General features: G+C 41.5%; 1 protein-coding gene across 1 annotated transcript in view; it reads left to right on the top strand.

Moving 5' to 3' along the window:
* Positions 1–24,029, top strand: part of SLC7A11 (solute carrier family 7 member 11) — a gene marked incomplete at both ends in the record, with an annotated part of 57,841 nt that extends 33,812 nt beyond the window's left edge. Inside the window, 6 exons of the mRNA XM_082315279.1 lie at positions 11,873–11,996; positions 13,165–13,268; positions 13,765–13,861; positions 16,842–16,991; positions 18,711–18,888; positions 23,962–24,029. Of these exons, the coding sequence (XP_082171405.1) occupies positions 11,873–11,996; positions 13,165–13,268; positions 13,765–13,861; positions 16,842–16,991; positions 18,711–18,888; positions 23,962–24,029 (721 nt within the window). The remainder of the gene's footprint in view (positions 1–11,872; positions 11,997–13,164; positions 13,269–13,764; positions 13,862–16,841; positions 16,992–18,710; positions 18,889–23,961) is intronic.
* Between the last annotated feature and the right edge of the window lie 723 nt (positions 24,030–24,752).

The following is a 24,752-nucleotide window of genomic DNA, read 5'->3' as shown; positions in this document are numbered from 1 at the left end:
TATTAACACATGCCATGTCATCAAGAGTACTTATCCTTTAGAACAGCATGGTCAAAATATCAATAGCAACAAAAGAAAAGGAATATATTCCACTTGGTGCTGCTAGCAGAATAACTTACTCAACTTTGACACAGTCTTTTTGGATGAGACATTCAATGGGGTTGTCTTATTTGATTGTTTGGCTTTAATAAGTAGTGAAATTGCTGGTTTGTATTTAAGATATGTAATAGTCGTATCAAGACAATTTGGCTTTGTGTATCTTTCTTGTAGATGAGCATATCCCCTTCTGTGTGATCGCAGAATCTCCATCAGAGGAGACTGTAGGTTCTTAGCCAGCGAGTGCTCAGATTCCTATTCCCCTGCACACCCCTTCCCTACATGGTAACTGCTTTATGCGTGTGCTTATGGGTTTACTGCTGTTCTGGAAGCGAGTCGCTTACAGTGTAGCTTGTACTTTGATATTTGGCTGTGAGTGTGTTGGAATTTTAAATACACAGTGACAGTGATATTTTATTTAAGAAAAGAATATTATTAACTAACAACCCATAAGGGCTTTCAATCATTTAAATTATAGTACAGCCTATATTCATGAACTGTAAACTAAGAGGATTTATATAAGATTATAATGGCTCCAGAGGAGCTGTGAAGTGAATAATCTGCACTTTACAAGTTGCACTGCTGTGGTCCGTTATGTCAATCCTCATTCACTTGTAACACTTGTTGTTGAGCAAGTACTGTTATTTGCATCTTCACCTTGTCATTATGTTTTGTTCATTGCAAAAAAAATGGACTGTATAATAACAGTATTTAATTTTTTGAAGTATGATGGAATGAAATGTCCCTTAGAAGAGTAGTTTCGATATCATCATTTGAAAAGATCTAACAGCAATGGAGAGACCACCTCCACAGATCATGAGAATGGATAGAGAATAGGAGCACTCTAGTCTGACACAGAGGTTTAACTTCTGTGTGGGGTTATTTTAGAGAAAAAAAGAATTAGATTCATCTTACAGTGAAGGAATGACAGGCGATTCTATTTTTTCATATCTGTTTATTACAGGAAAAAAACAGCTGCTGAGCAAAACAAGATAAAAGTAAAGATTTATCCACAAAGAGCATAGAAGACCATGAAATTCCTTTTCCTTGGGCAAAACTTCATTAGAAGATGAGCTTCTTGTGGGTCTAAGGACAAAACGTTTCTATAGATGTGAAAAATAAGCAGAATTACTTTAGGATTCTTGCTTGGTGCTTGTGAAGGCCATGAGGAGAGTCGTTTCCTTAGTTGCAGGCCATCCCAGACACAAGTAGGTCCCAACTGTAGGCCACCTGGGCACGGTGTTGACCGTTGTCAGCGTCAGGATGCTGTTCTGGAGGAACTACCCTGTAGCGTAATGAATTACATATTTTCTCTGCTCCTAAGCAAATAATTTCCCCCACAGCGGCCCAAATCCTGCCATCTGCTTTGTGCTTATTTTGATCACTGAAACAAGCCTTGGAAGCACTGTTGCTAAACTAACACATAAATTTATCCTGTCCCACAGAGCTGCTGTTTTCTCTAGGCTTACTTTCAGGTGCAGACGTCGGGGAGGCTGGTGCTGGCCAGTGAGCCATGGAGTGCCAGGATGTAGGGCTTTTTGATGGCACCAGTCCATGGTTTTTAACAGGTTGATTTTGAGTCAGAATAAGAGACGGTGCAGTAAGTTTTGTACAAATCATCATTATCACTTACATTTTAACATTTTAGCATGGAAGAGTAGCGCATTATTGACAGAGGGTACACTGAACAGCGTGCGATTGCAAAGATGAGTCGGCCTTAAAATCCTAGGTCTGATTGACCATACTGTCCAAGATCATTGAAAAAGATTAATAATTCTGGCTATTTCATGTCACTGTCCAAACTGGAAGGAACTTGATTTGCATTTGGAATGGTTTCAGTACTAGCTCTCTAAGGGTTACATTTAAGATTTCTCAGCTTGGACACAGAAAAAGGAAAACCCAGCCTTACTGGTGATTTTGAAAAGTTTGAAGACATCACTTCATCATTTCTTTTTAAAAAGAAAAAAAAAGGAAAAAAAAAAAAGCTCTTCTCCTATGCATGTGATTGTAGTTCAAGTATGACGAAGTTTTAGTGAGAGAGGATTTCAGCTCACTGATATTTCCTTTCTCAAAGCACTGAAGGTAAATACAATAGAAAAAGTTGATATTCCCGTTTGAACTCCATTCAAGTGCCTCCAGTTACTGCACGCTACAAAGGCATATTTCGGGTCACACTTGGAGTTTTCTGGATTTCTCTTCTGTGTCAGAACTTAGTCATTTCTTACAGAGTTATTTCAGTGTGCTATATGGGCTGTCCCACATCTGTAGCCAGTCTGCTAGGCTGTCCTTAGCAAGAGCCTCATTTCCTTGCTTTCTGCAGAGAAAACTATTTATCTGCCAGACAGCCCCCTTCATGGCAGTGCAGTATTGTTAAGACATCTCCTTTTAATTTCATTTAAACCCTTTCATATCTTTTCAAATGCTAATGCTTCAAGGCACCCACAGTTACCATTTTTCTCATTTTGAATTCCTTCAGAAGAAGAGCCTTTCTTGGTAAATGATATTTCAGTTTCCATGGTGCTCCTTATTACAAGTAGCTGCTCTTTTCATCACCGAATGGTGCAATTTTCATTCATGCCGAAATATCAATGGTAACATACAGCAGCAAATTGTTCCTTTATGATCCTTGGCATTGTGGAAACTCTCCTGCTCAAAATTAAATGTCAAGGAATTTAACAAGTATGAAAAATCTGACTCCTTTTATGCACCTACACACACAGCGACACACGCTTCTCCCTCCATCCCTCTGTGCACCTAAGCCTTTGTCTTCCCTTGTTACCATACGGAGTCATTAATATGCTACCAGCAATGCTTCCTAAAAAGTTCAGCTGCGGGGCCGAGGGGGCGGCGTTCCCTCCTGTATCCTCCGCCGGAGCCGAGTGAGGTGTTTTGTATTCGGGCTGCTTGTTCCCAGGCTCTGAACTTGAGCGGCTCATTTGGGGAATGATAGCAGCCTCGCCAGCCTGCTCCCTTGCATTACTCAAAGCGTCGCTTTGCTATTTGCCGTGCCATAAACCAGAAACCTATGTCCTCAGTATAGACAGTAGAAATACATATAGATCAAGGCAGGGCTCTGCTTCCACCCCTACCCTGCTGCCTGCAAGTGCTCAGGTACCTGCAGTAGTATGGGAAGGGTGCTGTGACAGGTAGCACGGTTTTTAGTGGGATTCCTTTTGTAACCACCGTAATCTCTTTCCCTGGCCATGACGTTATTGTTATGTGGTAGCTGCTGTCTGCTGGCTTAGGTTTCCCAGCTATGAGGCCTGATCCGCTCATTTCCCACCTCAGGTTCCCTTGTTTATATTGCTAAGTATTCCCCCCAACTACTGCCAGTGCTCTGCCGGCTGCTGTCTTTGTGCTTCGTGGGAAAGCGGCCGTGCAGGGCAGCGGCTCTGCCTGAATGTAAGTCTGCATGGAGCTTCAGGAGACTCCGTCTTTCCTACAAAAAGTGATTCTGCCTGGGGAGAGTAGACCCTGTTCATAAATCAGGTGTTCAGGTAATTAATAATTTCAAACTCCCAGGAGCGCCTCCTGTAATAAATAAACCTACTTTTAACACACACTTACATCACATCCTTCTTTTTACATTTATTTTAAGTCTGGCAGTGAGGAACGTGCCTGTGCAGAGCAGTTAAGAGGAAGTCAGACCCGCGATCCCGTGCTAGGTGAGGCAGCTCGGAGGAAGCGCTTTCAGTCGCGCCTCTGTCCCGCTCCCCTTCGTTTCCCTGCACGAGCTGGGTGCAGGCAGGTGTTTTGTTTTTACAGCCCCATGTCAGGTTTGTGGTTATAGCTTCCTTGCCTCCAAGCAAGCACCGTGATTTACTATTGCTTCTTACCATAATCTACGCTGCTGGCAGTGCTGTAAGCACTTCCAGCAAATAGGCCTCAGAAGAAAATAAAGTGCTGGAGCTTGTGAAAGAGCAGAGGTGCTCCCTTCGTCTCCTGGTTGAGCAAGAGCTAGGCAATAAAAGTCAAATCTGAGTTTTTGCGTCTCTGGTGGAAAAGGTCACAAACTTCCTAGAGTACACGAAAGTTTCCTACAAATAAAATGAAGGGAGAATGTTAAAATGCCAATGTTAGGTAGAGGCATGGAAGTTGTCCATCAAACCCAAGAGTGACAATATGTTTGTATTTGTATTTGAATCCTCTGAATTTAGACTATGCTGCTTTTTAAAAGGCAAGTGTTTATGAAGGAGGGTGGCAGGCACTGTTTCAATTACAGGTCCAGCCTAAACCACACCCGAATTGCAATACTCTGGATAAATGAGCATCTTCATTGAAGCATCTTCACTACCATTTTAGGTCCTGAAATGCAAAATGCAGATCCTTTGCTACAGATCCTGCTCAGCTGCTGCCCATACTTCCAGGCACCTTACTTTTCTCCATTTAAGCCTCCCAGGCTCTCTGAGGACCAGCACACCTGAGCTTCCAGGGCAAGCCTAGCTCCATGCAGGCGTGGCTAGGCCTGACTATTACAATGGGAAAGAAAAGCCAGCTTAGGCCCTCAGGAGGGATGTGACTTGGGGTCAAGTTACAGTGCAAAATAAAAGCCAGGTCTGATTATTCATATGTGTCTTGAAAACAGTCATGAACTTTGTGTAATCAGTTTGCAAATGGGGTAATGTTAAGATGCTGGATACTGGCACTTGATGGACTTATGGAAATGGTTTATCAAAGAGTTGACTGAGAAGTCACAGGGGATGATTTATATCTTATGTTTCAAGTTTGTTTTCCATTTCTTTTTTTTAGAGAGATATTTTTAAAAATTAAGCCCCCATTTTACTTGCATTTCATATTATTTCAGCAGCTGTGTGTACTGCCTCTTGTGCTCACTTTCTGACCCCTAACAGTGCTCACGTGCTTGCTGTACAAGAAACATGCACGGCTAAGCAGAGGCAGTGTGACTAATATTTAGTGTTGTAACCTCAAAAGTCTTTTGTGGATTTAGCTGTCATATCTGCTGTCTGGGCTTAGTTTTCTTTGGGAATGCTAGGAATGCTATCCACTCCATGCAAAAAGGTTCAGGATCCTGCTTGAACGTGAGAGGTCTCTCTGGCTGGAGGTCCAAGTTCCAGAGGAATCCATTCCGCTCTTCAAAGAAAGGTATTTCACAAAAGGCATCGGCTGGACAAGCTAGGGCTTGGGCTGTGATGTAAACGAATACAGCACTCTGGTGAGGTCTGGCTCGCCAGCCTGAGTCGGTACACGATGTGACCGCAGCCAGGTTCAAACCTCTGTTAAAATAAAGCAAATCGCCTTGCGAGCGTAACAATTATCCTCAGTCTCTCCAGGGCTGTTGACAGATCTGTTTCTGCTTGGGACTTCAGCTGGGAGGGCTTGCCTAGAAGGGGATGTTATGGAGAACAGTGTTACCCTGTGCAGTTGATACCTTTCTAGGTCTTATGTTTTAGCCACGAGGGTATTAGGAAAGCCTGCTGGAAAGGGTGTTGAAAACATTTGAGAAGTTAATAAAATCTACTGCCCTTCCCAGCACAATTGTAACACAGTTTGACCCTTTAAAGTCAGTTGGTCATAGAAGACCCCTTTTATGAACTGTAACCAATTATAATCCAAGCCAGTGAAGTCAAACACCAGGACGAAAGCAAGTAATTAGGCACAGCAGAAGTTCTTTTCTTCTCTTGCTAGGCGATGGAAAGCAAGAAGGCTTTTAAATGCAGACTGTGGCCTGATTCTTCACTCTATTATCCCAGTGTCACGCTGCTGTTTCTCTGCAGATGTCAGAGCTACAGAACCAATGCGTCGAAATGGAGAAGGCAGCCCCTTAACGCTCGCTCCAGCCATAACGTCCGTGGAGTGTGTGGTGGTGTAAATGACAGTGCAGCTTAATAGCTAGTCTTTCCTTTTTTTCATTTCTCTCCTGGAAAATCACAATCAAAAGAAGATGAAGAGAAGTCACGTAATTTAATAGCGTCTGAGCTGCAAGCCCAGAAACAGCAGCTCCGATCTGGAACATAAGGCTGGAGCATATTGGGAGGCAGCGAAGGGGGAGAAGCAGTGATCTGCTGAGGAGAACCTTCGCTACAACAAACAAAATAGTAATAGCTCATTGCTAAAGTCAGTTAATGCTGAGACCTGTATTAGCATTTACAAATAGGTGGATTCGAGAGGTGCTGTGATGATTCCCATCCTTTTGCCTCTCTATTCCTGGCTTTGATTCTGTCCTGGGAGGTGGCCTCCTTTTAAGTTTTGTATCCTCCTTTTCTCCTAACAGATGGGCGAGATTGTAATTTTTTCACACGTTGACACGGTGAGAACCATTTGATCCCTTCAGTGTAACGGGCTGTCTTGTAGGCTGTTTTTCACATGAAAAACATGCATCAGAGATGAGTAAGTTTCTATCAAAGCATACTGCTTTGCTGTCCAAGATTTGGGATTTCGACAGCTCACAGAATGACTACCCGGGAAAGGTGAGAGATACAGGTCGGGCTCTGGAATGTGTCACTTGCTAAGCCAAGCTTGTACGTCTTCTGGTCTTGCCCTGAAGTCCTGGGAATATTAGATTACCAGGGCTCTCTTGCTGCTTTCTCTATTGTATTTGGTTATTTTTGCCAGTATCAGGTTATTTGGATAAATTTGCACTTGTGACTTCTTCTGCCAAGCTTTGGCCCTGTGGACAGTGGAATGGATGATTAGATTTTTTTAAGAGTGCCAAATTCTGCAAAGAGTTCATTTGGAAAATTGCTTAACAGATTGCAAATGGTGAATAAATTATTGCACAAGGGAACTTTTGAAAAGGATCTTGAAATTCCTGTGGTGGTAAATTTTCACCTAAAGAAATATAGCATCTACAGGCTCATGCTCACAAAACCCAAGCAAATCCTTGCCTGGAAAACACGTGAAGGAATTAGGACTTTTCCTCTCTCTCTCTCTCTCTTTTTTTTTTTTTTTTTTTTTTTTTTTTTTTAATTTAAATGTAACAGAAAATATCTTTCACAATTTCCATAGCACAGTAGAGATGTGGTTTATCTCACCTAACTTTACCAGTAATGAATTGATTTGTTCAGACCTTCTTATTTACTTTTCCCAGCTGGGTCCCACTGGCGCAGCTTTTTCCAGGACAGTCAACTCAGACCGAGCATTTGCAAAACCTGGCTTAGAAATGGACGCAAGGAAATGATTTTGGCACGGCCTCTAAACAACAAAAGATGTGCTGACAATGTGGTTCATACTTGTGAACTCAGCTGGCTCAGTGGGGCATATTTGACTCTGTGCTTGTCGTTTCATAGAAAGAACAGCCCGCAGTAGTCACAGCTCTTAGCGCTCACTGTTTGTTGTTATAAAAGTTGTCATTAAGCTGGGATATGAGCTGTAGACTTCTGGGAATAGTCCTCGGCTGATTTATTGACATTGTTCTTCTTATCCCCAGGTTCTCGCTCTGGCTTTCTTTTTCCTTTTTTTTTTTTCCCTCATCCTCTCTTACTTGGTCTGCTCTGTGTTTTTTCTCTCAAAAATATTTGTAGAAGGTAGTGCAGTACCAGAGCAGATTATCAGAAGATCTATGATTCTGCAACACCGAAGGTCAAATCCAAAACCCAGTGGATATCCTGATTAACTGAACCCTGTGCCCTGGCTCCGGGGCCTTTTACAGGCTCTAGAAGGAGGAAATTTGCTTCCAAGCCATATACAGCATAGCTTGGCAGTTTCAGCTCTGTATAGCCACAGGATAGACTAGCTGTATTACTAATGCTGAATTTCTCTGTGATAGTAGACTCCTCAGTGACTTTTTTCTGGGAAGGGCAAGGTAGATGTGCTCTTCATCTAAGCTGTTGTGATTCTTCATTATATTGCTTTGTATATAGGGCAGAAGGGGAAGATTTGGCTTTGAATAGTGGCTAGGGATGGGCAAATCTTAAAACGTATGGAGATTCAATTCAGTTTTCATCAATGTTCAGACGCTTAGAAGCTACTCTAATTGTCTCTCATCTGATTTTATAAAGACTTTTTAATTATATTGTAAATATTTTCCTGATTCAGGTTTCCTCAGATTTTTTTTTTTTTTATTTTCCTTTTGATGCTGTTTTTCTTCAAAGTTCTGGGAGAAGAGATGAATATTGCAAAAGACTTTGCTGGCAGCAGCTTCCCCTTCTACCTGAGGAGCAGCCTGCTTGAATATCGTCTTGGCAGTAACATGAGACACTTTCAAATCATTGTATAGGTTTGGGGTTAACGTCAGCACCTGGAGGTCTACTCAGAAAAATGGCTGATTTGAAAATAGTTTTTCTTGATTTTGAAATCTGTTGAGATTTCACTCTGAGATGAAATGCAAAAGGAAAGCACTGCCCTACAGTAACCAGTAGCCACTTCTATGCAAGTTCAAGTCCTGGGCCTGCTTTAAGTAAATAAAATATTGTATCTGAGCACACATAATGCTATGGTTTTTAAGCCATTGGCTATTCTGAGGTCTTTACCAGTTGGACAAGATTTCTGTCTGGTTCTAAGATTTTTTTCCTAAGAAACGTCTCACTGAAATTGTCACGTTTCCCATCAAAAGTTTTAACTTCAATGAACCAAAGTCTTAAAGTGAAAAATATTTTTTTTTCTTGAATTTTCTGATTCCCTCTAGTCCAAAACTCTCAGCTAGCTGTGTAGCAGTTGTGAATTTGCATTATATCAGAAACGTGGCTTATCAGTGTGCTAACACCATGTATTGTGTTCGGTTCATAGGATGCAGAAGTGAAAAGGTGAAATCTGCATCAATAGAGGCATTTTAACAGAGAATAGAACTTAGGTATGTTTTTTCCTGATTTGGAGAGAAGATTTGGAAGTCTAGGAGAATATCTAAAATACGAGATTGGTACAGTGATCCTCCAAGGAAAGGAGGTAATCTTTAATGTTAATGGCATTATAGTTTTTATTCCAATGCAGTAACTGTAGTTCATAGCAGAGAGTTTGATAATGGTATCCTGTTGCAAATTGGGAACTGCCTCTTAAATTGGATCGATAGAAAAGATACAATTAAAGTTCTCACTCAGTGGTTTTACATATGGTTCGTACCTGTCTGTCTGCTTTCAGATGATTTGAGGACCAAGTGTAAATCTGAACTGCGGTGTCAGTGAGAAATGAACCGTACTGTATTACTTATTCCTGAAATCTTGAAACTGGCCTTTCATTTTTGTCTAAATCTGTCACCGAAAGCAGTGCCTAATAAGCAGCGCTCGGAGGGGCTGTGTGCGAAGGTACGGCAGCCCTGCGAAGGCCTGCTCCTGCCGGGAGACAAAAGGAGCTGCAACCCGAGCGCTTGCTTCGCGCAGAAGACGAGGGCTCAAGAACTTAGAAGTCACAGCATCCCTCGTGCTGCTCCAGGCGTGGGTTATGATCTGCAGGCTTTTTAATGAATAGTGCTTGCTGACTAGTTCTGGCTTGTGTTTTGAATTTTATTCTTCTCCTGAGTTGTTGTTTTTTTTTTTTTTTTTTTTTCTGTTGTTGTTGTTGTTGGTATTACTTTCCAAAGGGGTTAGTGCTCTTCAGTATAACAAGGCAGGACCCACAGTGCTAAGGAAACGGTCATGTTTGGAAGCATAATTTTTTTTTCCCCCTTAGTTTTGAACTGCCATTTTGTTTTAGAGGAAATTAGACTGGGATTTAAATTAGAAGTAAATACAGCAAGCAGGTGTTTGGTAAGAGTTAGAATGGAAAAAGATAGTTTGTTAAGTTTAACAATGTGGTTTCAGTCATTCAAATGGTATTTGTGAAAACAGTACAAATTTGCTGTCTTTGGCTGGAAAGATTTTTTTAAGGTTGGAGTAAATGCTGATTTATCCAATAGCTTGTTGGTTGAAGCATTCATCTGTGATGCAGAAGATACAATTAAAATCTCTGTTCTGGGAGGCTTTGAAACCATGTAACCTTGAATCAGATGCTAAGCGGACTGAATTCAATTTACACCCGGGTCAGGTAAGAAGCTTAACAAAACTGGTTGCAAAATATCCGGCAACTGACCTACAAAAACATTTTTTTGCACAGACATATTATCAACAGGCAGTGCTGCAGTATTTCTTGAGTCAGTAACTTTGTGGGTTTTCCAGCAATACAGCACTTGTATTCTGGGCTGTTTGCTATGGTCCTTGCCATTGCCTTCTCCATCAACAAGCACACCCCACAAGCTGACTGACTCCCCTCCTTCCAGCTGCTTCCCCTGAGACCCTGTGCGTGAGGTAGCAGTGGGTTCATGCAGTATCATCGTGTCTACCCACATTTGGTGCTGCGATACGGCGTGATCCTCTTACCTGCCTGTGTGTCCGGGTTAATGACAGTATTTGACACCACGGTTTCTACGGTGGGCAAGATGTGCAACAGCAATACTGTCCTGCTTTAGTTACTTATTTTGTCTCAGTTTAGAGCTTCTTTTCAGCTCTATACAGGCATAGCTATGTGAAGGATTTCCTTGAGAAATAAGGATTGGGAGTGAAGAGGATCCTTAAATTCTGACCCAGCTGTGTTTCTTTGAGAAAAAAAATCAGAAAATGATGAATTTTTGTGTTGATTTTCAAAACACCTTTTCCTTTGAGGTAATTGCAATAGTCTTTTAGCACTGTGCTTGTGGTCTTCTGGGACAACAGAACTGCTCATTCTGTCTCTGCTTTCTCCCACCTGATGGGGTGACCTTCACAACAAAGTTCTCTAAACGTGGCAAACTTTGCATCTCTTCAAACGCAATCAATATAGATAGCTGGCGGGAACCGACCATGAAGCAGGAGCTCTCAGCTCTCCTCAGAGGGAGCGCATGTACTGCATCTTTCCAACTGCAACTCTCGGCCTTGGAATTAAAGGAGTAAACGCTGGTTTCAGATCTGAGTCTCTTCTTGGTGTGATGCAGATATCAATGATATCAAGCAATGACGTCAAGTGGAAGGAGACTAGAGTAACACTTGAAGCATCTGGGTTTTGTTCCTAACTCAAACATTTGACTGCAGCGTGGCTTCGGACAAATTCACAGTATCTCTGTTCCTTTTCTTTAAAATAGAAATAATTCTGCTTTTCTGCTTTGCTGACTGGGAGGACATGTTATACAAAAGTCCAGCGTTATTCGTATTTGTGTGTTGTTGTTCTGTCTTTTAGCTAAGATGTCAAGGGTTTTGAACTGTTCAGTACTATTTGTGCTGTGCTAACAGTACAAATTTGTGCTGTACCTATTTCTGTGTCATTTTCTGCCCTCATGTATCCCTGAATAGTGAGAGAGATAATTGGGATATGGTAAGGTATGCGAGGGAAGAATTGCACAGAGGAGGAGAGGGCAGAATTGCACATACTAGACGTTTTGGCATCCAGGGGAAGATGTTGAACCACCTCCAGGTGGGCAGTTACTGAGTGCCAGTAGGTATGTTGGAGATGCCACTGTGATTGCTCTCCTGATAGACAGAGCGCTGAATCCCCTGCATCTGTCATCTGCCTTATTGCTGGTTCAAGCACTGCAACCTGCTGCCTTCCTACTGGGCTCAGCTTTAAAGTCAATGTGGGTAGGCAGCTCAAATGGGCCACATGTCTTGCATGGGAAGCATGGGGACCACAACCTCTTGGCCTCCCCAAAGGACTCCTCCCTCAAATGGTTTCTCACCTCTTCATTATAAACCTATTTGCTTTGTCTAGATGGTTTGTTTTGATGTGTTATTTTTTTACCGATAGTTTCTAATTATGATATTTCAGGATCACCAAATGTGCATTCACCATCATTAGTGGCTTCTTCTCATGTTATTTGTTTCATGTTCAGGGAATAGCAACCAGATTGCAAAATAATGAGCTACCTTGTGTATTTCAGAAACATACCCCTCGCAATATGCATTTCAATGATTATCGTCACAGTTGGCTATGTGTTAACAAACGTGGCTTATTTCACTACAATCAGTGCTGGGGAATTGCTGCTTTCAAAAGCTGTAGCAGTGGTAAGTTACAGAAGAAAAACACAAAGCTATATCCCTGCTGCAGTTGTGTCTGTTGATATATTGTTATTTCCAGGGGAAAAAATCGGGGGGACACATCCAATCAGCCTTTTATATGGCTCCTCTTTTACACCACGTATTAGCATCCTGGTGAACTTAGTCTGATTTTTGACCGATGAGTAGGTTTGCACTTAAGGCCATTGATAGCATTTGTAACGTAATGTTACACTGTATTTATTGACCTGATACAACAAAGTCAATAGGACTTAAATTTTATAGCCAAGGACATGTTTGAAAAATTCTTTGCTAAATTGTAGGCCAAACTCCTGGGAAGCAGGAAACACAGATATTTGTGGAAGCGGGAGCTCTGAACTATTTTTTGTAGCAAGAAGCGGTAACGCGCAACGTGTGTCCCAAGTACTTAGGAATGGGGTTGCTGTGAATACTGGAGTTCATTTGGGAAGGAGTTGCAAGGCAACCTGGCGTGGAAATACTGCTTTGATTGTTCTTGCTGAATTGTGGTGTTGACACTGATTTTTTTATATTTATGGTTTCTGACTGGCAATGAGGAAACAAACGTTTCCGTTTACTTTCCAGTAGCGACACTGCCCATGGCTATTTGAATTGATGTGGCATTTAAAAAATGACCAAATTCTGCAGCTCATGGGAGAGTTAGAAACAAAACATTTTGCAAACCTGAAGAAAATTGTCCATGTCTCCTGTGGTGCCCAAAACTCCAATTAAGGCTCTTCTGGTAACCTAGAACAATAAAGTGTAAATGGATGGACTATACCATTGGGTAGCATCAGCTAAGTAAAATGAAGGCTGTAGAAACAAAATATGAGGTATCCAGATCAGATCTTGATCCATTCAGACTGGATCTTCTTTTTTGGAGTCATAATGGTCTAAGCTGACATAAATCAGACCTCCACAGCATTGCCTCAGCTGGCAATCTTCCACACGCAGTCAGGAGTAAGGGTGGGAGACCTCATCTGCAGTAGCCTTGGTGTCACAAAATAAGAGGTAATAAATGAACAGCACAACTTTCAGTGAGAGATGCAGAAAGGGGGTATAAATAAAACTTACCATACTTATTAATAATTTGTTAATAGAGTAAAATTACTTTCAAGTTTTATGAAAAATCACTGTATGTTTCTCTCTCCTCTAACAGACCTTTGCCGAACGACTAATGGGAAACTTTTCTTTAGCTGTACCAGTATTTGTTGCTCTCTCCTGCTTTGGATCTATGAATGGTGGCACTTTTGCTGTTTCCAGGTGAGCATTGCTAATACTACTGGGGGTGAAGGGCATGGGGTATACACTGAAAGTGAGGAAGCAAGCGGAAGGGAGAGTAGGATTAATTCTTTTAGCAGGAAATGAAAAATGACTATAATGTTTACCAGGTGTAGGGCTTTTTCTTACTTTGTTCCCGTTGAATTTAGTATCTTATTGTTAAAACCCTTTGAATGGTTTGGAAATGGATCCCTCTCAGTATAGCACTTAATTAGTGGCTGCTTTGCTTCATGTGAAGGAGGGAAATTGGAGGGAAAATACTAACTAATTCCAAACACCGATCATAGTGTAAGGTAAGGAGGGGACATGTTCAGAGATGACTTTAATTTCTGCGTCCGGGCTTCTCCTGCTAGTTTTCATTCAGAATACCTCAACCAAGCCTAAGAAGTGCCGCTGTGCTCTGTGACTTTCATGAGCCGCTTTGCCTAGTCACAGTAATGAGCACATTTAAAGTCTGTCCACATTTATTTCCCACCAGGATGTTCTTCGTTGCATCCCGCGAGGGTCACCTTCCGGAAATTCTCTCCATGATTCATGTCCGCAAGCACACTCCTCTGCCAGCTGTCATTGTTTTGGTAAATCATACAAACAAATGTTCCTGCACAAGAATTCATATTACAGGCTTGCTCTGGAGGATTCGAACAGAATTTGGGCACTGCTTGAGTCTCATTTATTAATGTGTACGTGGGCTTTGGGCAGGGCAGAGGACAGTAAAGAGAGGAATGAGATTTGGGAGTTGTTCTTATTCTATCATCTCCTTGCTATCTTGTCGGTAGCACTCAACTGCCTATTGCTGCAGCCTAATTCATGTCTTATTGCCCTTTATTTCTAAGGACCTGCTAGTGGTGAGCTAGTTCCCTTTCAGAGAAGCACATTCCAGTCAAACAAACAAACAAAAAAGGGATTCATTTAACCGAAAGTGCAGCTAAACATCAGCATCTGGGAGCGCCCTAAAGGCTCATTATACCACCTTATAGTGAAAAATGCAAACAATTATGGACTAAGATAATGAAAGGGAAACCCTCAGCAGTGCAGTGTAGCGGTGATTAAAAAATGAGAGAACGTGTGCTTGGGCAATAGTCTGTGAATTGTCTAAGGAAAAACACCAGTATTATAGTGGAAATCCTATTACTGACTTCGAAAATAGCAGCAGAGCTAAATTGACTATGTGTTTGCATTGCAGACTAATTTGTATGGTAAAATGTTAGGACAAAATGTCAAAATACCAACCTCAAACCTCAGTTTGCATAGTGCCAAGAAGATTTCCACTTAACTTGCAGTCTTCATAACCGTGGGTGTCCAGACCCTCTTTTGGGACCGATGACTGTAATCTATCTGGACAGACCTCTGCATCTGCGGGGAGTTCCAGCCACAGCAGAAGACGTGTGCATCTATGAGTGTACGCTAGTAAGATCGGATGCTTGTCCTGGAATTTAAATCAGTTTTTGCTATAGATGCCTATAAGCTCGCTTCTGAAGTGCCAGCTGAAGTGTTGAATTTTATATGTGCACGTACAACTGTAGGCATCCAAATTTTGAAAATTAGGCAATGTGATTATGGTGAAAAGTTTTAATCAAATTCATTTTATGTAAGCATTTACTTTGCATTTTATTTCTTTGGGCTGAAGTAGTCATACCTTTTGGGTAAATTACATTGACTGTTTTCTGTGGAATGAAATGCACAAAATGGACTAATACATTATTTTTTTTCTGAAAGATGTTTTCTGCTACTGCATCTGGTCCTGTTACACCAGTGCATTGATTTCCTTTGAAAAAGTCAGATTCTCATGTGAACATACCCATCCTTCAGAGATTGTAATATTTTTTTCTTACCTTACTGCAAGTAGAGTAGTTGCAGGATATATTCTGCATCAATAGTCTGCATTTTAGCATTTTCCTTTTTTATTTCTCCTGCTAAGGTCTACACACTGTAAGAAAGGAAAGAGCCCTTGAGAAGCAACTGAGAAAATGAGCACATTCAGTGTTTGAGGCCTGTTAAATAAAAAAGCATTTTTGGGAATTAAGAAATCTGTTTATGTATGTATGTCCTGGTATTTGATAGATGTGTGTGTAGCAACTCCAAGAAATCATGCAATCTATTGTAACCCTCCTTTATTTGTTTTTCTTGGTGGCTCTCCTTCACCATCTGTGGGCCTTTCTGGCATTATCGTGCTTATAACCTAGATTTTAGTTTTAGGGACTGAGTCTGTGTGGAAGAAATCTTGCTCAGTATAATTCAGTGGTAAGATTTCCTTTGACCTTTACAGAGAAGGAGTTTGCTTAATACCTGTGTATAAAGAACCAAGTGCTTTGTAAGTCATTAGAGGTTGGAAGCCAGAGACCCATATTTGAAATATTGACCCTTCTTGTTCAAATCCAAGCTGTCTTCACTGCTTTAAAAAAAAAAAAAGAAAAAAAAAAAGAAAAAGAGAGAGGCAGTGAGTCTAGATAACTAATACAAGTTAGTTTTCCTTACATAAAGATTTAGCCCAGCATTTTACTGCATCTGCAGTTGATTTCACCTGTTGCCTCGTTATAAACCTAGAGAGGATGTCGCTGCCAGGATCTTCCCTCTTGCTGAACAGTGAGGGCTACAGTGAAGTTGACTCCTTCCTTCATCCCCAAACGCAAGGACTCTGTCATTGTGGGCACAGGGTATCTCGTGGGGGAAGCACGGACTACACTGCAGAGTTGATCCAAGCTACGAATATTCTGCTTTTGTCCAGAGATTCCCCTGAAATAGATCCCTGTAGCTTACACTAATCATCTAACCCATGGTGCAACACTCTACTTGATATATAAGCTTTTGCCTGCCTCGCAGAAGCCTTGTATCTCAGAACAGCTTTCTAATGAGGAAATGTATTTATTCTAGTGTCCCCTCTCCTTCTTGCTGTTCAGTAGCCACCTGAGTGACAGCTAAATGCCTCTCTCTGCTTAGAAATGTTTGCACTTCCAATGTGGAATAAGTCTACACCCTGCAAGCCTGAAAGGCATGCTGCAAATACAAGCTGGTGGCAACCCGGAGTGCCCCGCTGGCATCCCCTGGGGTGTAGCTACCCCTTGCCATGCCCTCTCTGCTGAGTTCCCCTGTTGCAGCCTGCATTTTCCTTCCACAAGACACCTAGAAACCTCCACTTTTGTGTGACCAAAATTTAACTGCTCTTACCATTTGCATCAGCGATGAGCGAGTAAAACTGCAGTGAGCTAATATATTTGTCAGGTCCCGTGTGAATGGTGCCCAGGATGCTCAAGTATTTTGGTGATGCGGTGGGCTGTGCGCCTGTGTATTTCTCGGGGTCACAGGGGACAGATATGTATTGATCACCTGTGGCCACCTGGGACAGATATATATTGATCGAACATGATCTCGGGAGACAGCTAGGTATCAGTCACACACCTGATCGGCATGAAAAAGGCAGAACCAAAGTCTGTGGCCCTCAGGTGTCTCTGCAAAAGGCTGTGCTGCTTGTCCCTGTGGAAAAATTTGACATTGCTGCTGTAAAATAATAGAGATCAATCCACTAAACCCCTCTTATGTTCTGAATTTCTTTTGCAGCATCCTCTCACAATGATAATGTTATTCAACGGGGATCTCTACAGCCTCCTGAATTTCCTCAGTTTTGCCAGGTGGCTTTTTATTGGACTAGTAGTTGCTGGGTTGATTTATCTCAGATATAAACATCCTGATATGCCTCGTCCTTTCAAGGTAACCTCCGCTCTCTACTGTTTTACATGAATCCTTCTCCCTCCTATCTATTGTGTAGTCAGACAGTAAAGGAGCATTTTCTGCTGGAGGAAGCTAACCTCTTTTTTGAGAAAAACAGAGTTAATAGAAAACAGTCTTTTGCAATGAAGGGTCTCCGAGTGTTTTCCTGCAAGCTCCCCGGTGCTACCCCAGCTGCGCTGCCTTCTGAAAGATAGTTCTTGGCTATTCCCTGGTGCTTGGGGGGCAGCGACTGAAGCTGCTGTGCCAGAGTGAAGGTGTTTGCTCAGTTTTGCCTGTCTGTGGCGTTGAGGCAGCGTGAGGCAAGCTGTGTGAAAATACCTCTAGTCCTGCGTAGTCACACAGGGTTCAGACTGCAAATATTGGGGTTACATGTGCCAACCTGCTTTTCAGCCAATCCTCTATTTAATGTCTCCTTTGATAAAGGCCTGAATAATTTTGCCACCAGAATTCATGTCAAGCATAAGCATTGATATTAAACATTTATTTCATTGCCTATCCAATATCGAATATGCCAATTTGATGTGCAAATAAGTTAGTAGTGCTATTATTATGATACTTGGGACTTGCAAAGAATTTGCAGACACAGTTATTGTGAACCCAGAAAGAAAATGCTGATAGTCTGGCCCATTGAACAGTAGCTGTTTTGGCCTTGGTTCTGCCACTCTTCTTGCTTATTTTAAGCGACATCTTACAAAGTAAGTTGTCCCATTGCGTATCCAGAAAAATAATGTCTATCATGAAAAAAATGGAGGAATCTACCCCTATTTATATATTGCCAAGAAGCCTATTTTGTGGAGAAATGAAGAACGTGCTCTGTTGCATTCTTGTAGGTATATCTGTAAATAAGAAGGGCAACAGCACAACCTATTTTGCTTTGATTAAAAAAAAAAAATGCTTTGACAGTGCACAAAAGAGGAACAATAATGCTTCAAGGCATGAAAGGAAGAGAATAATCTCCAAGGAATTTTCCAATTCTCCGTTACACTGAACATCTCGCAAGCCATGCCTGTAGGCGTTTCCTTCAGAGAGGTGCTAACATAGTGATTGTAGTGGTGTTCTTGGAAATGGAAAGAATTAATGTGATGATGTTATTTTTTTGTACTTTCAGCAGCGACACTGATAATGCTATCAGTCATACAGTCAAAAAGTGCTTTTTCAGTAGCTATCAGTTGCATAATGCTATCGAATATCTTCATCACTAGTCAAATTGGTGTTTAATTTGCTCTCTTCCTGCCAGATTTTAATTTTTAACTTAGGAAGAAAATCAATATGTTCTTAATAGTTTTAAAAGGTGACTTGAGCTCTTGGTTGTGTTTTAAAATGTTTTCTAATAGGTAATTATCAAAGAGGAAATCTTTACTGCAGTTAGTGCGCTTACTTATCTACTGGAGGATTAGAGAAAGGACTTTTGCAATGTAACTTATTTACAGCCTTTACATTTTAAGGGAGGTAAAACACTGTAGTGCTTTAGTGTGTAATTAAAAGACTTCTATGGTGCTTACTGCATAGCACTCTGCGTAGCTTGGTTTCTGCAGTCACTGACGTTTTGTGTGCGTGTTCTAGATACCCGTATTTCTCCAGAACTATCCTGTACTGCTGGGTTTTATCCAATTTAAGTTTCATGGAACATTAAATGCCATAGTCATTCAATAACAAGGTCAATGTAAAGTAATGGTCCTTTGTGTGGTTATGTTTCAGGTGCCTCTATTTATTCCAGCGTTGTTTTCCTTCACCTGCCTCTTCATGGTTGCACTGTCACTTTACTCTGATCCAGTGAATACAGGGATTGGATTTGCAATAACCCTGACCGGAGTTCCTGCCTACTACCTCTTTATTGTATGGGACAAGAAGCCAAGGTGGTTCAGAAAGCTCCTCGGTAAGCCCCGGTGGGACTCCACTCCTTCGTGCTGACTCCGGGAATTTCTCAGGGTTCCCCGTGTTGTGAAATCCTTCCGATCGATCCTCTCAGCTGCTCTGAGCTGGGGATGACAATGCAAGTTTCTTTTCAGCGCGTGCTATAGCATTGCTCTGCCGGTTACAATTAATGTCTGTTAACTAACGAGATATGTTTACAGCAAGCCTATTCCTCAGCTAGTGCTTGACTTTAAATGACTGGATGCCTCTTCCCCTGCTCCTTTCCCTCCCCTACAAACATCTGATTCCTTTTAAATCACCCGTGTCGCTCCTGTGGCTGTTGCCCTATGCTAATAGAGAAAGCATTTCACTCCTAGGAGAATCGGTTTGGAAACTTAAACATCACAGTTGTGATGACAGGATGGGCTCAGTGCTCCCTGCTGAGACCACGCATCTGTGGAGTATTTGGAATGGGACAGGCTCCGTCGGGCTTGGTATGGGGATATTGTCCTTAGTGGTGGCTCCCAACAAAATGACAGCAAAATATACTGTGCCTGACACACCTCTGTGGAAATTGTTTCTGTGCTTCATGAAAAACGACTTCCGAGTGACTTGGCGGTAGTATTTCACACCTGAAATACACTGAGAATCTTTTCATACCATTTCTGAAAGTTTTTGAAAGCATTTGTGGAAGTTCTGATATGTTGGAGACGGGTTGTTTGAAGAATTTAAATTAGAAAGAAGTCAGTATCATTTGTTACAGCTCCCCATTCTTCTCTTTTTTGTTACTGAGCATGATAGGAGGTTTCCAAAATGGAGGTAATTTTCAAAACACAAAACAAAAACATAGGCAAAATATTTGAGGAATGATGGATAATTTATTAAACAAAACTGAAAGAAAAATCTCTTCTGGTGCAAAAGAAAAACTCAACCCATGAAAGCTTTCAACTAAAAATAGTTTATTTGTATAGGTGCTGAATCAAAAATGCATATTGTCTTCTGTGCTTCAGTCTTAAGGGATGGTTTAAAATGAGCTGCTTATAAAACTCCTATTCTTTTATTGTATATATGTTATTATACTGTAACCTTTTATATGTATTTTCTCTATATAACTATATGTTATATAGTTATATTCTATCTGTTGTAGGATCTATGAATTTCTCTCTCAATTCATGCTGGGAAGTCCATAGACAATAGGGTAGAAAGTATTTACAGAAAAAGATGTTAGTTTAAGGCTAGCACGCTCTGGTTGTCTTAATTTTATATCCATAAAGTTATAAATTACTTGCAATGTCCTGGGAATGGGTAGAAAGCGCCAGTGCAAATGAAAACAGTTATATGCACAAGGACATTCTATTAAATAGTTGGTTTTTTTGTCTGTTTATAATTTCTCAGCCTTGACATTTAGGGACTAGGAAATTTTCCCTTATCAAACCCAGGAGATTTTTGGCATTTTCTGTGAAGTCTCCGAGGTTTTGGAATACAGTTACTTGAATCTCTGGCCACAGGATGCCAGTGTTGAACTACATTACTTGGGTGAGAGAAAAAATATTCTCTTTAAGGTAGACTGGGTAGATGTGAAGCTTTTTCTGCCAGCTGTGACGATGAAGGTGAACCTTCTAGCTTTTCAGATAACAAAATTCTCCTCCTAGGAAGAAGGCCTGGTGCCTGTGTAATACCTATGGATGGACACAGTGTACTGGCTTGGAGGGGAAAGCAGCAGACACTAGTCACTGGGTGAAACAGCTTGTTTATTTTGTAATTATTAGTCCTAAAATAACAACAGTAATGATAGAAAACTGATGCTGGCAGTTTTGGGGTGGAGCTGAGTGGAGATTTACTTGTTAAATAAAAAGATATTTTTATTTTTTTTTCTTCCTCAGAAGAAGCAATAAACCTCCTGTGTGGAGTCATTAAACTGGCACCATTTTGTGAGTGTTAAGGGAGCTCCACTGTATAGCCTGAGAGCATTTTTCAAAGGCATTGAATGAGGATAAATTCACTTAAGGTACCTCTGTGAGATATAGAAAAGTCATGGGGCAGCTGCAAGCTTGATGTTCTAACCTTGAAACAATATGCGTTAGGTGTACATAGGCATGAAAGAGTAATTCCAGACGCGAGGTAAATGGACAACATGAAAAAATGTGATTGTCGTTTAAGAGGTAGATTTTTGCCAGATTAACTGGGCAACTTTCTTTGAGAAGATAACTGATTTTTCTAGACAAAAGAGAACATGATAGATCCAATCTACTTAGACTTCAACAAGGCATTTTGTGTAGTACCACAGGGGGAGTCAAAGCCTGGGCGCCTGAACACAGCATCCTGCTACCAAGACTGTTCCCAGGCTGCTTCCTCTGCGCAGCTCAGCACATGAACAGGGCTGTGTGGGGCTCTCTCTACCCATTTGCAAAGTTACCTGGTTGGGGAACTTGACTTGTTCGGCTACCCAGACGTGCTTCAGAGAGGAGAGATGACTGCTGCTCATAAACCCTACGTGGAACATGTGCTATTTAATTAAAGGGCAGCACTGGTGCAAAAACATATGAGTACAGACCAGCCCCAGATAAGATTAGACTGGATATTCAGAATAGGCTTTGTAAGGATCAGAGGAAGGGGATGTTGAACAGACAGAATGAGCACTGGGATAAAAGATCCAGCCTGAAGAGGAGTACGTTTATGAAAGGGGTTTCAGGCTGGTTACAGTAGCAAAGCCCTCAAATGGATTACCCAAGAAATCCTCTCCAAGGCTGAATGTCTTTGCTCTGTACGTTTTGACTGTCCTTAATGGCATTTACATTGCCCATTCTCCTTACCAAATTGCTGTATTGAACAAAAGGTAACCCCACAGTTTGTGGGGTTAATAGGGTCTGGGTGGTATTTTGCCATGAGAATAACCTTTTGTTCTCTTCTCTTCCAAAGAAATTTTGCTGTAGCACCAGATGTGCTGGGACAAATCATTTTCAGCTAGTATAGGCTTCATTTGACCTCCGCTTTCTTGCTTTTTGTAGAACTAATGTGAAAATGAAAAAAGTCAAGCCTAGCAAATCCTATGAAGCAGATCAGTGTGTAAAAGCATGCGGCACCAGCACCAGAACGCTTCCATTTGGGCTTCCTCAGTTGAAAACCCAACCTTGGACTCATGTTTAAAACATCTGTTTCTTTACAGTGGATTGAATTGCGAGCAGCTTAAAAGTTGAATCCTGCTTTCTTCACGGCCCGAGCCTGTGCTGGAAGAGAGATCTGTTTATGTAACCTGTCTCTTTCAGGGTTATTTACAAACACCAGAGGATGATGCTCGCTCAGGACATGGTGTTATATGCTCAGTTTCCTTCTCTTTGTTGAGTTTGTGATGTTTGGATCCGCAGGAAGTCATCTCGGCATTTTGCTGTTGCAGATTTTGTGTCCAGTCTTATACATATGCAGTAAATTACTGCTCTTTCCTCACCCAAGCTTTCTGTGATGCTTATATAGATACCACGTCTGGGTTTTTTATAAAGGTTGTCCCCTGGGACCTATTTACAGTGAATTCTTCTTTTGAAAGGGAAAATTTTAAAATTGGGGGGGAGTCATCCTTACTGTCATGATATGTTGAGTTGTCTTGTTACAAATGTGAAGCTAGTCCTCCATGTACTGCTCAAAGCAGACAATATAGGGATACTGGCTGGAGACAGCTTGGAACATTATTGGGGAAAACACTCCTTACGCTATCTTATCGTGAGTATATTGCAACCAAAAAAACCACAAGCAAGCACCCCGGCCCCCCCAGCTTGTCTGGTTGCTTCTCCATGGCTTCATCCCAGCACAGAGCACAACCACCCCGTGGAAATGGAAGAGTGGCAACTGCCTCCCGCCACAGCGAGGGCAAGGTCTAGCCGCAGGTGGCTCTGTCCAGTTTGTCGAACAGGACATTAAAATCACAGCCAGCTCTCAAGATGCCCAGGCTTTCCCTCTGCTGCCATGCCCCTTTCCAAGAGCTGTAATACCACAGCTCAGCTTGACAGAAAGTCTGTTTTATTTCTTCTTCCTTTGCTCAGCCTCAAATCTGGAAGAGGTGGGATGGCAGGGGCGAAGCCCTGCTGGCTTTCTGCTGCTGACTTTGCTCCTGTCCTTCACCCCAGCCACGCTCAGCCCAGCCTGAAGTCCCCGCTGCGGGTAGGGGAGGGAGATGGGAGGAAAATGCAGTCCCTGTTGACTCTCAGCCTCTCTGACCCCATCAGTTTATAGTCTAAGGGCAACCTGGCTTTGCATTGAACTGGTGACCTCCGGAGAGAAGAGCAAAAGATGGTAGAGTCTGCCTTAGACAGGAGAGCAGGAAAGTAGTTTTGGTTCATGTCTTCTGTGAGTTGCACTGTTTTACCCTCCTCGCTTTGTGCTGGTGTAAATGCTGACGTGTCTTGCTAGACAAGGACGACCAGAACTCTCTCTTATAATAACTCCTGCTTGTTTAAAATGGGTTACTAAAAAAAAGTGACAAGCAAAAGGAGTGGTAAGAGAATGCTCTTTTACTATTCTATATGTAAATTAGCTATGCCATTTATGAATCAGTACCTTAAAAAGAAAACCACCAAAAACTCCAGAAGGAAATAAATGTCCAGAGTGACAAAAAGACAGGATGTATGTCTTTGGGTGTATGAAATCCTTAGACTTGTGAAGCTTTGTAATCATTGTTTCCTTCTATTTTTTTTTTTTTTCTTTTTTGCTTAGACAGATCTTGGCACAGCTGAATTAACTTGTTTGAACTCTTTCAGACTTTTATTTCGACATTGCAACTTCGTTAAAACTAAGCAGTTATGCAGAGTAGTCATGCTTTAAGATAGCCTTTAAATGCACAAAGACCTTTATTGACCAAGTTTATAACTCCATACCTTTCCATTATTATTGTATATGCATAGCCTTGGATCAGGGGCAAAGAAAACATAGTTTAAAAGAAAAAAATTGAATCAGACATTTAAATGATATATGCACCTGGTATATATGACCACTGTGAACCGTCTGTGCAAGTAGGCTGTATAGCAGCTCAGATAATTTTTCCTAGCTGCTTCTGCCTTCTCCATCCCCACCAAAATTTCCTATGTGTATGCTTTTATCTTTGCAGACAAGGTCACTCTAACATTGCAAATCCTCTTGGAAGTCATCCCACCAGAAGAAGACCAGAAATCATGATCTTCACATACAGCTTTTGGCTTGGTGTTTCATTTCAACCTGAGGAAGAGAGTAGGGAGATTTCTCCCCCTACCTAATGTTCTGCAGACTGGAGGAACAAGTCACAGCTGAGATGGATACTGAGCGAGTCAGTTACCAGAACTGTATTTTATAATGTTGCAAAAATTTTTTTAATGTGGTTGGTTTATATGTAGAAAGCAAGAACTTGTGCTATGAGGGAACTAATCTCTTTACTAATTCTTTTGTTACAGTGTCATATTTTAACAAACCGTAGGTTCGTCAAACTAGGATTTTGGTTGCGTTGTCACTGAAAATAGGTTTAAGGAATGTGTAAGTAATAATCAGGTGTACTGTGAAGAATGTATCCTGCTTGTTGTCCCTGAAGAACCCCACTCTCACCAGAGAAAGGGTGAGATAAAGCTGCTGAGTTTCACTTACTAGTGTTCTTCCCATCACTGCATTTGGCAGCCCGATCTGACTTCTTTTGGCTCGCTGGGAGCACCAGCACACTGATGCAGAAGCACAGCAGTTTCCACACCTTTGTGGTGGCAAGTTCAAGGTTTCTTCATTCCAGAGTTGATATACTATAGCCGATAGGAACACCTTCTGAGAATTAATATTTCTGCCAGCGGAGCAGGAAGATTTTAGCCTGGGGGCAGTAATTTCATACATGTTAAAGTTTCTACCGGTCTGGAAGTGATTACTGTTTTTACCAATGTTTCT

Source organism: Platalea leucorodia (genome assembly GCF_965183815.1).
Source record: "Platalea leucorodia genome assembly, chromosome: 6".
Taxonomy (NCBI): domain Eukaryota; kingdom Metazoa; phylum Chordata; class Aves; order Pelecaniformes; family Threskiornithidae; genus Platalea; species Platalea leucorodia.
The sequence above is the reverse complement of the archived record's forward strand: the minus strand, read 5'-3'. Positions and strand labels throughout refer to the sequence as shown.